At 39.4% G+C, this 18,762-nt stretch overlaps 2 protein-coding genes across 2 annotated transcripts in view; one reads left to right on the top strand and one right to left on the bottom strand.

Moving 5' to 3' along the window:
• Positions 1-539: 539 nt before the first annotated feature.
• Positions 540-7,424, bottom strand: Gng5 (G protein subunit gamma 5). Its single transcript, XM_051165675.1, has 3 exons — positions 7,257-7,424; positions 3,769-3,908; positions 540-752 (listed from the first exon to the last, which is right to left on the bottom strand). The coding sequence occupies exons 1-2, from the start codon at positions 7,335-7,337 to the stop codon at positions 3,783-3,785; spliced, it is 207 nt and encodes a 68-aa protein (XP_051021632.1). The 5' UTR covers positions 7,338-7,424; the 3' UTR covers positions 540-752; positions 3,769-3,782.
• A 107-nt stretch (positions 7,425-7,531) lies between these two features.
• Positions 7,532-18,762, top strand: part of Spata1 (spermatogenesis associated 1) — a 36,964-nt gene continuing 25,733 nt past the window's right edge. The window contains exons 1-4 of the mRNA XM_051166065.1: positions 7,532-7,605; positions 12,215-12,386; positions 17,345-17,451; positions 18,475-18,592. Coding sequence (XP_051022022.1) covers positions 12,351-12,386; positions 17,345-17,451; positions 18,475-18,592 — 261 coding nt within the window. The 5' untranslated portion in view covers positions 7,532-7,605; positions 12,215-12,350. The remainder of the gene's footprint in view (positions 7,606-12,214; positions 12,387-17,344; positions 17,452-18,474; positions 18,593-18,762) is intronic.

Raw genomic sequence — 18,762 nt, 5'->3', positions numbered from 1 at the left:
GTGATCCGCCTGCCTCGTGAGTGCTGGGATTAAAGGTGTGTGCCACTGCACCCAACTAGTCTTCCAATCTTTAAAGATTTGCAAGTGTTCTGCATGTTCCTTGAAGCTTTGGCAATTTAAGGCACTGAATTTTAAGAGTTAGTGTTAAAAAGATTATCTTTTTTTTTTTTTTTGGTTTTTCAAGACAGGGTTTCTCTGTGTGGCCTTGGCCGTCCTGGACTCACTTTGTAGACCAGGCTGGCCTCGAACTCACAGCGATCCGCCTGCCTCTGCCTCCCGAGTGCTGGGATTAAAGGCGTGCGCCACCACGCCCGGCTAAAAAGATTATCTTTTTAAATATTTATTTACTATGTATGCAATGTTGTACCTGCATGCATGCCTGCACACAAGAAGAGGGCACCAGATCTCATTATAGATGGTTGTGAGCCATGTGGTTGCTGGGAATTGAAGTCAGGACCTCTGGAAGAGCAGATAGTGTTCTTAACCTCTGAGCCATCTCTCCAGCACCCCCCACCCCGCCCAAATAATGGAGCCAAAAATTTGTATGCTGTTTTATTATATGCTACAGCCAGTGTATATAAAATAGTTAAACCTTGTGAAACAGAAATTCATGAAAATTCAGAGAGGTAGATGTTAAGGACTGACAAGTAGAAGATTGTATGTCATGGCACGTGTTATAGAGACGCTTTGTACAGACTTCAAACTTAGTTCTCTTGAATGTTCACTGCTTCATGAAAAGTGGCTTGAGAAACCTGACAGGAGGAGGAAAGTTAAAGTATGAGTTAACTTTTTAAAAAACATTTTTTATCACCAATACTAAAGCACAATTTTTTAATGGCTTATGCTTTTTAATAACACATTTATTATACTTTAAATCATGAACTTTTTAGGCTATCTGAGCATATTCAGTAATGACCAGCCCACTCCCAAGCCCCAGTGTGAGACTGTTCAGGGCTGTGATGTATTTCAGTCACGTTAACCCTCTCTCTCCTAGGCAGCTCACTTGAATGTCAGTTTTTTAAATTAAGTTGAGCCTAAGCCTGCTTATCTGTTCACTTTTGAAGACACATGATTGGGTTTTAAAGAGTAAAAAAGAATACACTCTACAGTATAAAAGGCACTAAAGTTCAACTTTCCCTTAATTTTCACAACTGGCAGAGTTATCTATCCTGTTTTATAAAGTTAACAGATTAACTCACCAAGATTACTACTAAAATATACTTTAACTTAATAACAACAGTCTGAAGATCCTTTGAAAAAATGGTAATACAATCACTTGCATTCACCTACGTACAAAACATGCCAAGGACAGGGAGCATACCGCTGTCAGCCGCATACAAGCAAAACCACTCAATGCAGCCCATTAGAGTGGATACACAACAGGGTACTACTTAGCATCTTAAACAATCAGGAAGGAGGAACACACACCTCTAAATTGGAGCATTATCTTGAACTTTATAAAATACAGAGAAAAAAACACAGGCAAACAACTTCAGTAAATTATTTTTATGGAAATCAGTAAAGGTGTAACCTGTTTTAAATTGAACTGAACTTGAAATGGTAGATAACTAATTCACCTTTCTACTTATTTGAAAATGCTGAGTACTTCACAATAAACACTGAGGGAGTTTAAAACAACACCGTGGGGGTGGGGTAAGCAAAAACCATTTAACTTCACTTAATAACAGAGTATGGTCTATTTAATAAGAGTTGAGATTAAAAAAAACAAAACAAAACCAAAAAACCTGCCTTCGTGGGCAGTAATAATCAACTATTACTAACATTTCCACATTTCCAAGCCAATGCTGGGTAGTTTTACCTCCCCCCCCCCCCCCTGGGTACCAAAATTCTTTATTTGAAGAAATGGTACAAATTAAAGAATTTAAGCAGATGTTTTGGTGCAACTTATAGAAAAGATAAAGGCAGACCGACATGCGTGCACTGCCTCAGTGACCAGGGAAGTCACGTGGCTTTGGGGAAGTCATCTTAGCTTTAAAATACATATAGCCACAAACTTGGAAACTGATAGTAAGTGAAGCTCAGTTGTTGAAAGCCCTGTGTACACAGAAGACTTACTAAGTTAGAGATCCTCTTAGAGGAAACACAAACAATGGTCATTTCCTCTTATATTAACTTGCTTTTTAAAAGCTGACTCCAGTGATTTTTTTTTTTTTAAATCTGTGTCTTTAATATACACTAGATCATCACAGCTAACAAAAGAAACCCAGGTCCTAGAGCCTCACCTTAGACCTATTGGGTTAGGATATGTACCAGGAAGTGATTTGTAAATCCCTCACGGTTTTAAGCAGCAGCTCTTTTATGTCTAAATACCCTTTCCTTACCCTAAATTGCTTCAAATCATAATATCCAACATTTTCTTTTATTGCTGGGAATTCTTGGCCATAAATTTACTTTGAAATCTGGGTTATCTCAGTCACTTAAAATTTAAACACTTAAGTGTGGACTCTTAAAAAAACAAAAAGGCAGCAGGGTGTAGTGGCGCACGCCTTTAATCCCAGCACTCGGAAGGCAGAGGCAGGAAGATTGCTGTGAGTTCGAGGCCAGCCTGGTCTACAAAACGAGTCTAAAAAAGCCAAGGCTACACGGAAAAACCCTGTCTCAAAAAACAACAACAACAACAAAAAAAGAAACCCAAAAACATCAAAAAAGTAAATTAGTCTATAATATATAGAAACTGAGCCTAAAACACAATCTTTAGTAAAATCATTGCCAGTGAATATTGCCAAATGCCAGAAAATATTAACACTGTTAAATACAAAGATAGTAGCTAGACTGTAACCAGTATTTCTTTATGGAGAACCTGTTGCCTAAGCAGCTCTATTCCCCTTCTCCTTGGTGTTTCAAAAAACTTAGTCATCTTAACCAACCATTTTATTTACTGGAACAGAATTTACACTTCCTGAACACTCCCAAATCTACAAAGCCTATGTAACAAGGTATTTTAGGAAGCAGCTTCCTGGTCCTTTTCAAGTCAGAATGTTAGTATAAGGGCGTGTGCCAGACACAGTTTTTTGTTTCTTTTTTTTTTTTTTTAAACACTGTTGAAGTTTGCTTCCTAATTCAATACTACTAATGTACCAATGATTACAAATGACAGTATCCTTTAATTACATTTTAAATTAGCCGAAACAGTTTTGGTCACATCTTTGGATGAGCAGGTTTTTTCACATGATATTTAATCTAGGACATGATTCTAAACTCTGACATACATAGAGTAAACAGCAGTGATTTATTGTCTTGAGCCTCAAACCCAGTTCGCTGCCAACACAAATGTAAATCTCTTCTCATGTTTTATCTTTGCTCAACAAATGAAAAAAAAAAAAAAAAAAAGGAGGCAAGACACATTCCTTATTCCAGATGCCTGTGCTATACTGCTTATTCAGGTACCCCAACTTTATTCTCCCCAGTTCTCTGCTATGCTACTCATACCTTGGCTCCTTCACCAGTGACAACCGAGCTTATCCAAATCCAGAGTACCTAGAGTCATTCCTCTAAGTCCTGTTCATTTATAAAGATCTCCAAATATACAAGCTTTAAAGGCCAATACTGTACAAAGGCGCGGCTGTGGTAACAGTGGAGTTTTGTGGCCCCCCAGCCTCTTTCAGAGTTGCTGCATCTACTCAGCGCTCTATGATGAAATAGACCCCGTTAGCCTTCTTACCACTAACCAGGTTTCCACTAGCCTTCAAAAACACGATGACAGGGGCGGAGCTTGTCAGTGCCACAGCTAAAAGGCCAGAGACTTACCTCGAGAAACATGACTACAAGAAGGAGCAGACTTTCTGGGGTCTGAAGGGATTTGTACTTGAAGACACCCCAGTCAGCAGAGGGTCATGTTGAGCATTCTGCAGACAGAACTGTTTCAAGTCTGCAGCTGCCTGGGAAACCTATAACAACAATGTCTGTTAGTTAACACCTGGAATAAACACACTTCAAAATAATTTACAGCCAACTATTCTATACTGGCTCATACTTGAGACAGTAAATGGAACTTGTTTATAAGACTTTTTCTACTCTTAAGCATCAAATGATTGAATACGAAGTACAATCCCATTTACCCATGAAGCATAATATGTTTTTATATGATAGGCTGTCAACAAGCCCTAATAGCTAGGTTTGGGGGAACAGAATGTTTTGTCTTGTAGCCTCTGCTGGACTCACCTGTTATGTAGCAAACGGCCTTGAATATGTGAGCATCCTGCCTCCACCATCTGATTGCTGGCATTAAAAGCCTGCCCCATCAAGCCAGGTTTTTGCAGTGTTGGGATCCAACTCTGCAAGTTCAGTGTTATAGACAAACACTCTAACAACTGAGTCACATCCCCAGCCCCAATATCTTTGTTTTTTTTTTTTTTTTATTAAAAGTAATATGAAGAATTAGTAGTTCAACAAAAAGATTTAATATTATAGGGAAACTGTCTTGAAAGCAAACTGAGGAAATGCCAGTGAATGAACCTGAGGTAACTAGCACACAATTCAGTCAACCAAACACTATTCAAATAGAACATTCTTCAAATTTATGCCCATCCATATACATCTTGCACTTAAGAATGATATGCATTCATTCATTCAAGTACCTACCGTTATATATATTCTGGCTAGGAAATACAGCATCTAATAAACAATACTGAAACCTTATTTGAGTTGCATTGTATACCTGTATCAACACTGCCAAATACATGTGAGGCAAATACAGTTTCCTAAAGACAGAGGACTCAGAGGGGTTGTTAGACTGGGCCTGAGTTTGATGTCCAGAACCCACATAAAGGTGGAAGAGAACCAACTCCACAAGGCTGTTCTCTTACTACCTCCCATGTGCACCATGGCATGCATGCCCACTTGTACAATACATATGCTGTTTTGTTCTGTCTTAATTAAAGCTGTTAAACAAAAGTACACCATTAGCTTTTCTTTTTTTTTTTTTTTTTTTTTTTTTTTTTACCATTAGCTTTTCAAGTCACATGAAAAGGGCAGAGGGTCTTCAGTGTAAGGTTTTATAGTCACAACAGTTGAGTTTGAAGCCAGCCTGGCTACTTGGCAAAACCCTCTCAAACTAGATGACTGAACACAAATACCAGCACAACAAACGGAATGGCTATGTAGACCATGAATGACTAAAAATGCACCAAACCCATCTAATTCCTTTATTTACTTTATTCTCAATTTCAGTTATCTCTAAGGTGACAACAAATGTCTATTATCCTGGTGTTGTAGCCCTAAGAGTTAATAACACAGATATTCTACAATAAAAGCCCCTCCGATAACAGCTATATTGTGACCAAGATCAATTACCCTGGGATAAGTTTAAACTCACCTTGAATCTATCTGTTTGGTTTATAAAACAATTCAGTCCGATGTTATTAGTCTCTGACTATAGGAGGTTCCTGCAGTTTTTAAATACTTATACAGATAGCCACACTCTGCTTTGCCCCTTAAAAGTGGCTACCGTATGGAGGGTAGTACCAAGTTTCCACAATCAGCAGCAAGTATAAAGTGCCTGTTAGTTCCTTTCCCACATTTTTTTTCAAGTACCATTATGTATGGACTGCACTTCTAGGTACTGAGAACATTTAAAAAAAAAAAGGGGGGGGGGGAAACACCTAATGCTATGTGACCGATAGTTCAGTGATGACAGGGAGGGTGGTGGTGATGGTGGTGGAGTGCTCCTTTAATCCCAACAGGCAGAGGCAGGCAGATCTCTGAGTTAGAGGGCAGCCCAGTCTACAGGGCTACGCAGAGAAACCCTGTCTCAGGGGGGGGAAAAACCATACTTCTAAACAAGAACCCTGAGACTCAAAATGCTAGTACCTAAGGCATAGTAACAGTTACTCCACTACCTAGGAGGTTGATACTACAAAACTATTCGTCTTTGAAATGAGTTTGGTAGAGCACTTTTAGTTACCAACCAAGTTTATGCTAGCTTTAAAATGTCACACACAAAAAAGGTAGGTAATATAGGGATGGCATGGATGATGTGAAACGTACCTAACTTTATTTTGGAAGCTAGAAAGAACTTGTTTAAAATTCCCAAGTGGGAATGGAAAACTCCAAAGATCTGTTTATTTGTGGTGATTTAAATATCCCAATCAGAAGCATTCAGAAGAATTAAAATACACAAAGGAAGATCAAGCTAGGATGTAGCCACCCACAACCCACAGAAGAGGGCTTTCAAAGAAAAGGCAGGCCTGTCTAGTCTGAGAGCGCCTTTCTTGGGCCACAAGGACTAAGTACCAATACTGTAAGTACGCATTTACCTGCCTTAAAAAAAAAAAAAAGTATTTCCTTCTCCAACCCATTTTTTCCCTTCCTGGCCGACTTTACGGCAGTTAATCTATATATGAATAATGATCATCAATAGGTCGCCTCAAATTCAGAGCCCTATCTGGGCCAAGACTAAGTCATTTGGATGAGGTGAGAATTTTATTAGAGTCCAAGCCAAGACTGCTAGGCGTCTCCCTACCCTCCTAAGGTTACCTGTACAAGGAAGTTAAGCAGTCCCTGACATTTCTACTTGAAGCTAAATAGACGTCATCTCCACAAAGCATATTAGAAATAAAGATGAGCCTGCTGAATATAAAATCAAATCACCTTGGAAACTGGCAACTTATAGCTGGGTCACTTATATTCTTGTTTCTTTTTATAATCACGAGAGTGTTTCAGGATGCAGGACCTACTGCATCAGAAAAGCCAACCTGCTTAGGGTTTAAAAAAAAAAAAAAAATAAGCAAATGGCCCTCAGAGTAGCGTTTGAATACCTGGTTGTCTATCCCCAAAAGTCAAAGCAATCTTAATCTGATCGCAAGGTAAGACCTACGCGCCCAGCGCTAGTCAGTTTTCTCGGGCAAGTGAACCGGTAAACAGACACCCGAGCAAGGTCAGATCCGAGCAAACGGTGCCTGGTGTGTCGAAACACCTCTTTGTTCGAGGCTGTCCTGAGCTAGGGTGGCGTCCTTAGCCTCCGGGGCATTCCCAAACAAACTTGCTCATTACGCGGTGGTTGGAAGTTACCCGAGCAGACTTGTTTGTGCTCAGGACAAGTACAGGGAGTAAGTCTGGGCAAGATCTTCTGTGAAAAGTGTGAATCGAAAGTCGGTGGCGAGACTGGGTCCCGAGCGGAGACCCGCGGGGGGCAGGGGAAGAGGCGGCGGAAGGGCGGGCTCACTCCGCCCGCGGCCCACAACCCGCCGCCGCCCGGGCCCGAGGCGCCGCGTGTCCGCCCGCCCACGCCCGCTCACCTTCACGCGGTTGAGCCCGGCCTCCAGCCGAAGCTGCTGAACCACCTTCTTCATGGCGGCGACGCTTGAAGAACCCGACATGGCGCTCGGGACAGCCGTGCCGACTCTTCAGTCCGAGTGAGGAGCGGCTGGTCGCGGGACGGCGGGGGCGGGGGCGGGGCTCCGAAGTTCGTCTAAGTTTCCGGTGCTGTGCGCGCCGCGCATGCGCCTCGCCCCCCCCCGCCCCCACCCCGCGGGCGCGAGCGGAGGAGAAGGGGCGGAGCGACCGGTGGGCGCGGCGGCGACGGGGGCGGTGCGGCCCGACGCCCGGCCGGCGCCTTCCGCGTCAGGAGGGGCTGGTTAGGGCGAGGTGAGGGGGACGCGGGGCGCAGACGCGGGAGAGCCTCGAGGAGGCCGTCGCGGGTGGGACGGGGTTCCTAAAAGCCGGGTGAGGGGCGGCAGACCCCGGTTCTCCTCACGGCGGCGGCGGCGGGGAGGGAGATGGCGGCGCAGGCTGACACATCCCGAGTGCTGTCTGCCCAGCCCGGGTCCCTCGCCCACCCCCTGTCCCGCGGGCGGTGCGGGCGCAGCGCGCAGTCCCGGGGATGGAGGGCGCAGGGCGCCGTTACCTACCCCAGCCGCCCCGCACAGCCTCCTGCTACCGGTTTCTTTCAGGAATTAGTTAGTCCCTGAGCTTTTAAAAATAAAGCTTTTACGTTTAGGGAACGTTTGCTCTTTTGATGCCCCTGTAATTGATTACTACTTGCTTGTAACTAAACTCCAGAGGGGTTTTCAAGAGAAAAGACTTAAAAGTTAAATATTTAAGATGAAAATTAGTTCAATCTCTAATGTCCCGGGTTTGAGACCGAACTATAAACATGAGTTTTGTCGTTAAGTGCTGTCTGTATGTAAGAAGAAGGGCATAATTTGCTTTGGGCCGACAAATCGCATTACTAACCAGTTAATATCAGCTCACAAAAATATGCACTGGAAGTTTGGTTATTTCACCCAATCCTTACAGTGAGTGTGTAGGGAACTTGTTTGGTTCTAGTGCTTGCCCTGGTATGCTTTGGCAAGCCAGTTAAACTGCGGAAGTTAGAAAGGAGCTCCCGAGAGTGAACGAAATGAAATGTGTAAGAAATGAAATGTGTAAAGAATACGAAAGGCGTGGGCGGAGAGGCCCCGTAGAGGACTGGGGACCTGAGTTCAGTTCCTAGCACCCATGCCAGGCAACTAACTCCCAAGTGCCAAGCTCCACGGGTACTGATGCCCTCTTCCAGATTCTGGGGACATCTGTGTTCATGCACTCACAGACCCACATTCATACATAATTTTAAAAAGATTATTGTTGGTTTGAGACAGGGTCTCACTTTGTAGCTCTGACTGGCCTGAAACTATGTAGAGCAGGCTAGCCACAGACTCAGAGGTCTGTCTGCTGCTGCCTTCCAAGTACCGTGATTTAAGATTTGCACCACGGGGGTGGGGGTTGGGGGGGGGAGAAAGAATGAATTTGAAAGGCAACTCAAATATTGTGAGCACTCTGGAGTTTTGAGGTTACATTATTCTTAATAATAGTTAAGGAAATTGAAGTGTGAACAGAATGAGAGACTTTTTTTTAAAAAAAAGTACATCTAAGGTTTCCCAATTTTTATCCTATTGTATACATACAGTGATACGATGCATTTCTTTGTACACATGCTGCTATAAAAGTTTTCATAATTGAATATGGATCTTATAAGGAAATTTAATTAAAAGAATGTTTGCAAGAGGGTTTAAGAAAGCTGGTACTAGCTGGGTGTGGTGGCCCACGCCTTTAATCACAGCACTCAGGAGGCAGAGGCAGGCACATTGCTGTGAGGTCAAGGCCAGCCTGGTCTACACAGCCAGTCCAGGACAGCCAAGGCTACACAGAGAAATCCTGTCTCGAAAAACCAAAAAAAAAAAAAAAAAAAAAAGCAAGCAGGTACTAGCTGGGCATGTTGGCCCGTGCCTTTAATCCTCAGGAAGCAGAGGCCAGCCTGGTCTACAAAGCAGCCCAGGTCAGCCAGGGCTATTACACAAAGAAACCCTGTCTCAAGACAAACACACACACACACACACACACACACACACACACACACACACACACACACACTAGAGAGCATCAGTACTATGTTGGATCATAAGATGTGTTTTTAGCTCAATATCTATGCATCTTATCACCTATTTTCAGGGAATGGGATGTTAAATATTCTTACTCTGAAATGCTACATTTCTTACATGCTAGCACTCACCTTATGTTGTGGTACGTCTTAATACACTCCAAAGGCCTCGTGTTAAAGCTTGCTTGCCTGCCTGCAGTGCTGTTGGAAGGCTGGGCCTTGAGGAAGTGAGGCCTAGTGGACGGACAGTAAGTGTACTGTTGATAGGGATATTAGAACACTGGCCTTTCCATTTCATATCACGAAGTGAGCAGCTCCTCCGTCATGTGTCCCAGCCATGATGGACTGTGCTGCCACAGGCCCAAAGCAACAGGTTAAGACTTCATTATAAATAAGCTTTATTCTTCAATTAGTACTACAAGTCTTAAATATATCCTAGCTATGTAGGCTCCAGGGTGTCCTCAAGCTCTTTATTTATTTAGCTAACACAAGTTACCTTGTAGGAGGGTTAGAATTTTATTAGGTCTCCCATGAACTAGGCAGGACAAAATTCGCAGAACAGAAACAGACTCTGAATGTACCCTGATCAAAGAGACCTGTGTCAAAGAAGTATTCGCATCACATGGCCGACAGTATTCTGACTTCTCTTACTTCCCGAATAGAGGTGCTGTTACTTTCCAAGTGAATTTAAGAACTGGAAAGGGTCTTAATGAGTCTAAGTCACTTTCTGGTCAAGTGTAAGACACTGAGACGTAGACCACAATGAACGGTCATCCGCAGTGTGGAGGACTAGAGCCTGCTTTTCTAGTGCTCAGTCCATTTGATGGCTTTGTGTGTGCTTCTGCTGTATTTAAATATAGCCATGTCAGACTCCCAGTGTTAGCATTGAGGTTTAGGATTTCTAGTCCACTGAGTATCTCTTTGTATATGCTAGTATCAAGCAATAACTAAAAATTACTCAAATCCTTCATTTCTTTGTAGAACACCGGAAATTCTTAAAATTTGATTTTAGCTCTGGAACTGAGTCTCAAAATTATTTTTTATAATCTCTGTAGTCCTTTTCTGCTCAGGACACTTTCCAATAACTTTATTTGATTAACAGATGGTTCTGGGGTCTCAAGCCTAAGGGCAGTGCACAGACTATGCAAGTGATCCTCAATGCACTGTGCCCAGAGACTAAACAACGTGCTGTTAGTCACCTCAGTAACTGTTGATCAGAATTAGTATACAGAATGAGATGGAGTTTCCATTCTTGATGGGAAGGATGGAAGACAAAATATTGTAGTATATGGGAGGTTATATTAGAACTCTATCGTCATCTTCTCGTTGCTCATTAGATCTCTTTTTGTTGGTGTTACTTTGTCATTAGCTAATCAGTTTGAAAATCCCAGGTGTTATGTCAGGCTTTAGTATGTGAAGTGATTCGGTTAGGATTAGCTCCAAATTTTAATCATGCCTATGTTTTAATCTAAACACTTTTTAAAAAGATGTATTTATTACATGCACAGTGTTTTGCGTACATGTATGCCTGCACACCAGAAGAGGGCACCGATCTCATTATGAATGTGAGCTACCATGAAGTTTCTGGGAATTAAACTCAGGACCTATGGAAGAGCAGACAGTGCTCTTAACTGTTAAGCCTCTCTCCAGCCCTAATTTAAAAATTATTATTGATTTAATAACAGACATATTTAATTTAGCCACACATTGGGGTTATTGTTGTAAACATAATATAGACAAGATAATATAAACATTGATTCTGTATGAAAACCCCAAAACTAGAACTATCCCACAGACAAGCCAAACTGGAGGAAAATCCAAGGCTGAGAATCTTGGCAGCAAAAACTCTGGCCTTTGTAGCTTATAACTAGTCTCAGTTTGCCTGTTACTGTTCATTTGCTTAGCCTATTTGTTTTAAAATTCTATTTATAACCTCGGTAATTACAGCTTTCTCATAGTGTGAGCATGTCTAGTAGCTAAGATAACTGCTTCATGACTTCTATCCCTATATTCTGTTTCAGCACACTACCAAATAATATTTGGAATCGAGTTCTTTTCCAAAATCTTTTTCCTAATGGGCTTATCATCTTAACAGGCCCTTTTATTTGTTTTTAGCTACCCAAGACATGGCTAAGTTATTGCTGCTGCTCTATTATTGGAAATATATGAATATGTATCCATATATTTATGGAGGACTAGAACCCTGCTTTTCTAGTGCTCAATGCATTACATATATGGATGCTCTGAAAGAAGTGTGTATGAGAAAAAGCTTCTATCAGTCAACGGCCACTGGTATCAGTTCAGTATTTCCCCTTGTAAAAGTATATTTCTACAGTATGTATGTAGTTAACCCAAATTTTGACCCACACAAAAAAGAATTGTTTAGTAAATAGTAAATACATGAGTCTGTCATAATGTAATTACCAGTTTACTTTATTATTCTTGACTGGCATGCGACTCCATTGTAAGTTGAAAATAAAATGTGTTTACTACAACTAACCTACTGATTATTATTGCTTAACAAGAGTACTCATATTTGATCCTGTAATTGACAGAGCTGTGGCTCACTGTTACTGCCCAGCATTCCAGGAAAATATCAAGATAACTCCTGCCAGCTTAGAAGAGACAACAGTTCTTCTGGGACAGTATCACGTGCACGCCATCATAAGTTGAGAAGGCTGTCTATATAGAACGTACTTTTTCTTAGAACCATCGACCTACTTAGTGTATAATGCCTTTTTAAATGAGAATCATAAGACTGTACATATTTCTAAGCTTATATTTTAGTTTTGTATTTAAAGCTTTTACATTTTTCTTTTTACTCTCTGAACACACCAGAGACCAGAAATAGCTGGAATGCTATCTTAAACCAAAAATCTATGTAAATAATTATTTAATGCTGCTTAAATGAAGAAATATATATAAACCATCCAAAACTCCACCTCACAACTATCCCATTGAGATACTGGTTAATATGACGCTCAATCCAAGTCGACCCTCTTCATCAGAGGTAAGAAAACATGCCTATCATTGATTTGGAAACAAAAGACTATGTGACAAAATGTTAGATGCCGATTCTACCATGATCCTAACTTTCTGTGTCCCATTATCAGATTATAGGATCTTGCTTCTTGCATCTCTAACTTTCTCTAATCTCCTTTATTACAGTCAGCAATGAAATGATCTTATCACCCTTTTTACTGTTTCTCAGCTGTGAAGTCCTCCACACCTAGCTTAAATTCTGTAGGGCACAGGATTACTCTGGCCCATATTTTTGACCACTTGTCATCTCTTGCTTTGTTGTACTCTGTTAAACAACAGCCCTAATAATACATTTCCGCCCAATCTATCCTGAAGATCTGAGGAAGAACGTGCAAGAATAAGGACCACTTTCACTTTACATTCATGACCATGAGTCTCATGAGAATGTGTTCTGGAAGACATTCATGATATGTGTCACTCATTGACTTACGTTTAAATTTATTATTATTATTATTTTAGTTTTTCGAGACAAGGTTTCTCTGTATCGCCTTGACTGTCCTAGACTCTCTTTGTAGACCAGGCTGGCCTCGAACTCACAGGATCCGCCTGCCTCTGCCTCCTGAGTGCTAGGATTAAAGGTGTGTGCCACCACGCCCAGCCTTGACTTACTTTTTTTGTGCAATTATTTTGTGCTGCCTTAAACTACCAACAACATCCTGTTCTTAATTTTAATATACCCCAGTCATACTTTCGCTTTTCACAAACCCATTTTGTTAATTTCACCTCTTCATCATAAAATTTATTAATTTTCCTAAACATACTTGATCTGATCGAATACAACAACTGATACCATTAATCCCTCTCTTCCTTGATAAAATCCCTCCATGTTACATCTTACAATAGCTTGGATTTTTTTCTTTCAATATCTTCTCATGTTAGCTTGGATTTTTTTCTTTCATTATCTTACGTTAGCTTGGATTTTTTTTCTGACTGTGGTTGTTCATTCTCAGTCATCTTTGATAGATCACCTCACCTGTTCTCTGTATTCGTTTTTAATATATTTTATTAATTTATTCATATTACATCTCAAGTGTTATCCCATCCCTTGTATCCTCCCATTCCTCCTTCCCTCCCTCCCATTTTCCCCTTACTCCCCTCCCCTATGTCTGTGAATGAGGGGGACCTCCTCCCCCTGAATATGATGCTAGGGTATCAAGTCTCTTCTTGGTAGCCTGCTATCCTTCCTCTGAGTGCCACCAGGCTTCCCCATCCAGAAGATGTGGTCAAATATGGGGCACCAGAGTTCATGTGAAAGTCAGTCCCCGCTCTCCACTCAACTGTGGAGAATGTTCTGTCCATTGGCTAAATCTGGGTAGGGGTTCAAAGTTTACTGCACGTATTGTCCTTGGCTGGTGCCATAGTTTGAGCAGGACCCCTGGGCCCAGATCCGCCTGTAATAATGTTCTTCTTGTAGGTTTCTAGGACCCTCTGGATTCTTCTATTTCCCCATTCTCCCATGCTTGTCTTACCTAGAGTCCCAATAGGATGTCCTCCCCTCTGTCCCACTTTCCTGGTAAGTGAAGACTTTCATGGAACATGCCCCTTGGGCTAGTGTCCAGATATAAGTATTCTTATTCTGTGGTGGTCTCATCTAGCCTAGAGATTTGCTTTTGTTCTATAGCAGCCTTATTCAGCCTATAGATTTTAATACCCTCTTTATAAGGGCTTCAATTTTTTCTTCATTTAAGTCCTCCTTTTCAAATCTCATACCTTATATACATATATTCAATGACTATTTGACGTCTCTGTTTGGATGATCAATAAATGTCTGACTTAAAGTATCTGAAGCTGGTTTTTAACCCTCACCCAGAAACTTGTTCTGCTTCTCCTTTTCTAGGATAATGGCAAATGTTTTTTTCTTCTGATGCAAATTCTTTTAGCTAATACTTGATTATTCTTGCACACGTGACTATCCCTGACTTCCTAAATACTGAGATTACATGTGTGCCCCACCATATGTAGCTTCTAATATGTGAATCTTGATTGAATTCTAGGCTGAAAAGAATTGAGGAAAATTTAACAATAAACTATGAATATAGATCAGATGCTAGTTGATATTATTAATAAACAACTAAATGTTTTATGTAAAGATAGAAATGTAAGAGAAATTCTTATTAAAGATAATAGATACTAAAATGTTTAGGGATACTTGATATAAAATCATGGTATCAGATTTACTTTGTTCTGTCAAGAAAGAGAAAGAGAAAGAGAGAGTGCCAGACATGGTAGTGCATACTGGTAATCCCACTAGGGAGACAAAGGCAAGAGTATCAAGAGCTAAAATCTATCACCTGTACAGTGAATTCGTGGCTAGCATAGGCTATAGAAGATAGACAGACAAAAAGAAAGGATAGACATGGCAAATGTTAACTTTTAATGTAAATTGTAGATACTTAAGCATCTATAATTTACATATATGTGTGTGTGGCGTGTGTGTGTGTGTATATATATATATATACACACACATACATATATATACATAATATATATATTATGTGAAATGTTCCATGTCTTGTAGTGCTTCTATTAAAACATGCATTCCCTTCCTCCCTGAAGGCTCTACTTTCTTTACTACTTTCTTATCTCCTGTTTGCTCATTCCCCCTCAAGTTTGTTTCGACTTTGAGGCCTTTCCCTTAGCTCTTCCCAGAACTCATTCTATCTGTAATGTTGACATGACTGGTTCATTCTTTCCTTCAAGTCTTTATTCAGACATCAGAACATTTCTGCAACACTAACTCTTGTATTTAAAACTCACAGTTTCTTCATACCTTTATCTTCCCATTTCCCCTTACCCTGATATCATTGCATTTTCTAGTAATTACTCCTTTCAAAGAAAATCTATAATCTGTTTTATGCTTCTTAGCCAAGAATCTCTCACAAGACCAAAGTTAGTTGGAGACAAATTAAGTATTTAGTCTGGGTACAGAATTTAACGAAACACAAGAATGAAGGAACAAACAAAACAAAACAAAAAACAGTAAATCAAGGTCAATAAGTTTAATACAAAATTTAAAAATTATAGTTATTTTAAAAATTCATAGTGAATAATTTATAAAAGCTTAAAATAGCGATAAGATCTGATGCTGTCATGTTATTAGCTATTTTGAAACCTAAAGTAGAAGGGAAAAAATATGAGACCTATATACATATTCTTTTAATGTGTTCTTACATGGTTAATGGATTTAATGAAGATATTATTGATGAGTTATTTGCTCTAAAGCCAGGAGTGTAATATTAGATTAAGGTGGTGTTTTCTAAAAACAAAATATTTAACATATCTTAAAATATTTAAAATGTTCAAACTTTCAACCATGTTATACTTATAGAAAAATATTACATGCATTCCTTTTAAACATGAATATAGGCATTTAATTTAGGAAATATGTATTTGTTAAAGATAATGTTATAATTAACTTCATATTCTAACTAGGGAATAAACTTTTAAATGTTATATTGTTGAAATGCAGCATAGTCACTGGTAATATTTTATCATCAAACTATAGGAGTGACTTAATTTGGTTTATAAAACAGCTTAAGCAAATCCTTCAGTTCAAGAACCATCTAATCTCATATAAAAAACTATTGATTTAATAACAAGGGTTACTCAAACATTTTAAAAAGATTTATCGTGTGTGTGTGTGTGTGTGTGTGTGTGTGTGTGTGTGTGTGTGTTTGTGTATACCATGAGCTCTCAGAGATAAGAGGATAGTGTTGGGTCACCTGAAGGAGAAGTTACAGGCAATGTGGGTGCTGGGAACTAAACTTGGACCCTTACCAAGAGTAGCAAGTGCTCTTAACTGCTGAGCTATCTCTCTAGACCCTTATTCAAAATTTTAAATTTCTCAGATATGTACTGTTATATTTAAGAATATAATTATTTAAGTTTCTTTGAACTTTAACGTTTAGTGGATATCAACCTTTTCTAGAAGGAAGAACATAAGACCCTGCTAAAATGATTGTTTTTGTTGTAGCAATCTAAATATTTTAAATGGGGGTACTAATTAGAGATATAAATATATGTCATTTATTTAATTTTAAGCAGATTGGTACAAGCACCAACAGGCTAAGCTAATAGTCAAGCCCCACATCAGGAATAGATTCTTCCTAGATCTCTAGGGAACAGGGACCACAGTATTAGCTTTTGGATTGCCACTGTGAGGGAACAATCCCCAAGCCTCTAAGAGGTAGACAATATACAAAGGACAAGGATTCCAAGAGGTCACTTTAACAAAATTGAGAATGTAGAATGGAGGTGAGGGATAAAAGCTAGCTATAAAAAACCCACCCTCTCCGTTTCCACCTTATGATAAGGGTCTCAAGAAGATGCTGCAAAGGGGTCAAAAAGAAGCCCATGACACAGCTCAAGATATAGGCCAAGGACATAGATGAGGAAGACAAAGCCTTCAAATGGAATCAGGAAGAGGAGCAGCAGAAGAAATCCAAGGAGCTAAAAACCAAGGCTGCTGGGAAGGACCTTCTGGCCACAGATGAAATTCGGAAGTCTGGCAAAAATAAGCTGCCCTTGTAGCCAAGATAGTGATGAATTCCCTGTCATTGCTATTTAAACATGTGGATTCCTTGCTATAACATCTTCTTGCCACCTAAAGCTAGAGTAAAGTGCTATGCTGGAGCCTGTTGTACATTGTAGTAAACTTTTATTTAGGAAGAACAGAAAGAAAAAGAAAAGGAGGGAGGGGAAGGGAGGGGAGGGAAGAGGAGAGAGACAGACAGACCATCTAATATTCTTATTGGATGCTACAAGTAGAATGTTGTGTTTCAAAGATGTCGAATAAACTGTGAACCAACAGTTGAGTGCATACATTCTATATTTCAATTGTGTTTATATAATTTAAAATTACATAGGAAATAAATTGATTCTTTTTCTATTTTAGAAAAAAAATTAACTTATGTTTTTCTTATTCAGTTGGTGGAACTTCATGTGTTTTATGTCCCTGAAGGATCGTGGAACTATAAATTAAATACTATTTCAATAGAAGTTATTAACAAGTTTATTTCTGCTGGATTTATAAGGCAAGTATTTTGTGGTCATAAAATAATCTATTTAAAACAGAGAAATGTATTATGTGGAAATTAAATATCTTCTAGGTGAAAAGTACCTTATCCATATGATAGATCCATTTCTAGTTCTGTAAATGCTGTTAATAACCAGTATTTTGTAAGGCTGGAGATATGGACCAAGGGTAGAGTGATCAATAAGATCCCAGATGTAATGATCAGTACTACAATAAATATATAAGCCTTGTATCTTAAACATTGCTATAGGAACAGATGTTAGCTGGCCATAAAACTACTACTGCCCAGAAAACCGTGTATAGCCTGTTTATTGCAAAGATTATACACAATTATAATTAACAGAAATTATCTGAAATTCAAAGCCAGTTGAAATGTGAACAGTAGTTAAAGCAATCTATTGACAGTGGTCCTTATAAATATTTAAAAGAATAAAAATGTAGTTATGTGTATATATAGGCATATTTTCACATTCAGACAGACATGACAGTGGGTGATCTGGCTGTCTGGTTTTCCCTTGAGTGTATCACTCCTAAAATTTCCCAACACTCTCCCCAGTCATACTAATTTCCTTTCTGTTCTAGAACACATAAATAGTCACTATATCGCAGTCCTGAGCTGCCGAGATTGCTTAACAACTAAAAGTACTTACCACCCAGCCCCAGCCCACAGAGCTGTCCTCTGATACCTATGCACACCCATCACAGTAATATTCTTTGGAACAAGTATATTAATTCCACATCAAAGCTTTGTTTTAATCACAAAACTTGGATGTGGATTAGCAGAACAAACATTTTCCAGTACAAAATGGATTTATTTATACAAATTTAAAGGACAGATTTTTAATCTTTTGTTTTGAAAAGTGCTTACTGGAAACTTTCAGACTTCCAGGCTGTATAGAAACATAATATCTTAAGTTATATTTGATACATCAAATTAGTATTTACCTTTAAGTTGCTGACTAAACTTGTTAATTCATTAATATGCTCAAATTTTATTTAAAACAATGTCATGGTATTTCAGAGTATCTCCTCAACTTACTTTACAAGCTCTGAGGGAGCGCCTTGGTGAGTTTCTTGGTGTAGATGCTGTTGCAGAAAAATTTTTATTTCTGAAATGCATTGGAAATAATTTAGCTGTGGTAAGTTTTCTTGCTTTTTTTTCCTTCTAAGTAAAGTCTGCATTTTCAAATTACATTCCTAAAATGCTTATCAAGTCAGTTCCTTCGCCCACTATGAGATAATTGAGGACAAATTCTAAAATGTTTGCAATACTTTTTTCAACAAATATTTGTTAACCTTTTACTGAATA

The sequence above is a fragment of the Acomys russatus genome, chromosome 23, assembly GCF_903995435.1.
Source record: "Acomys russatus chromosome 23, mAcoRus1.1, whole genome shotgun sequence".
NCBI lineage: Eukaryota > Metazoa > Chordata > Mammalia > Rodentia > Muridae > Acomys > Acomys russatus.
The sequence above is the reverse complement of the archived record's forward strand: the minus strand, read 5'-3'. Positions and strand labels throughout refer to the sequence as shown.

Excerpts from the sequence above, each read along its gene's own strand:
- Gng5 (XM_051165675.1), bottom strand. The coding sequence starts at position 7,337 with ATGTCGGGTTCTTCAAGCGTCGCCGCCATGAAGAAGGTGGTTCAGCAG. Across the intron at positions 3,909-7,256 it reads CCGGGCTCAACCGCGTGAAG|GTTTCCCAGGCAGCTGCAGA; the intron begins GTGAGCGGGCGT and ends TTGTTGTTATAG.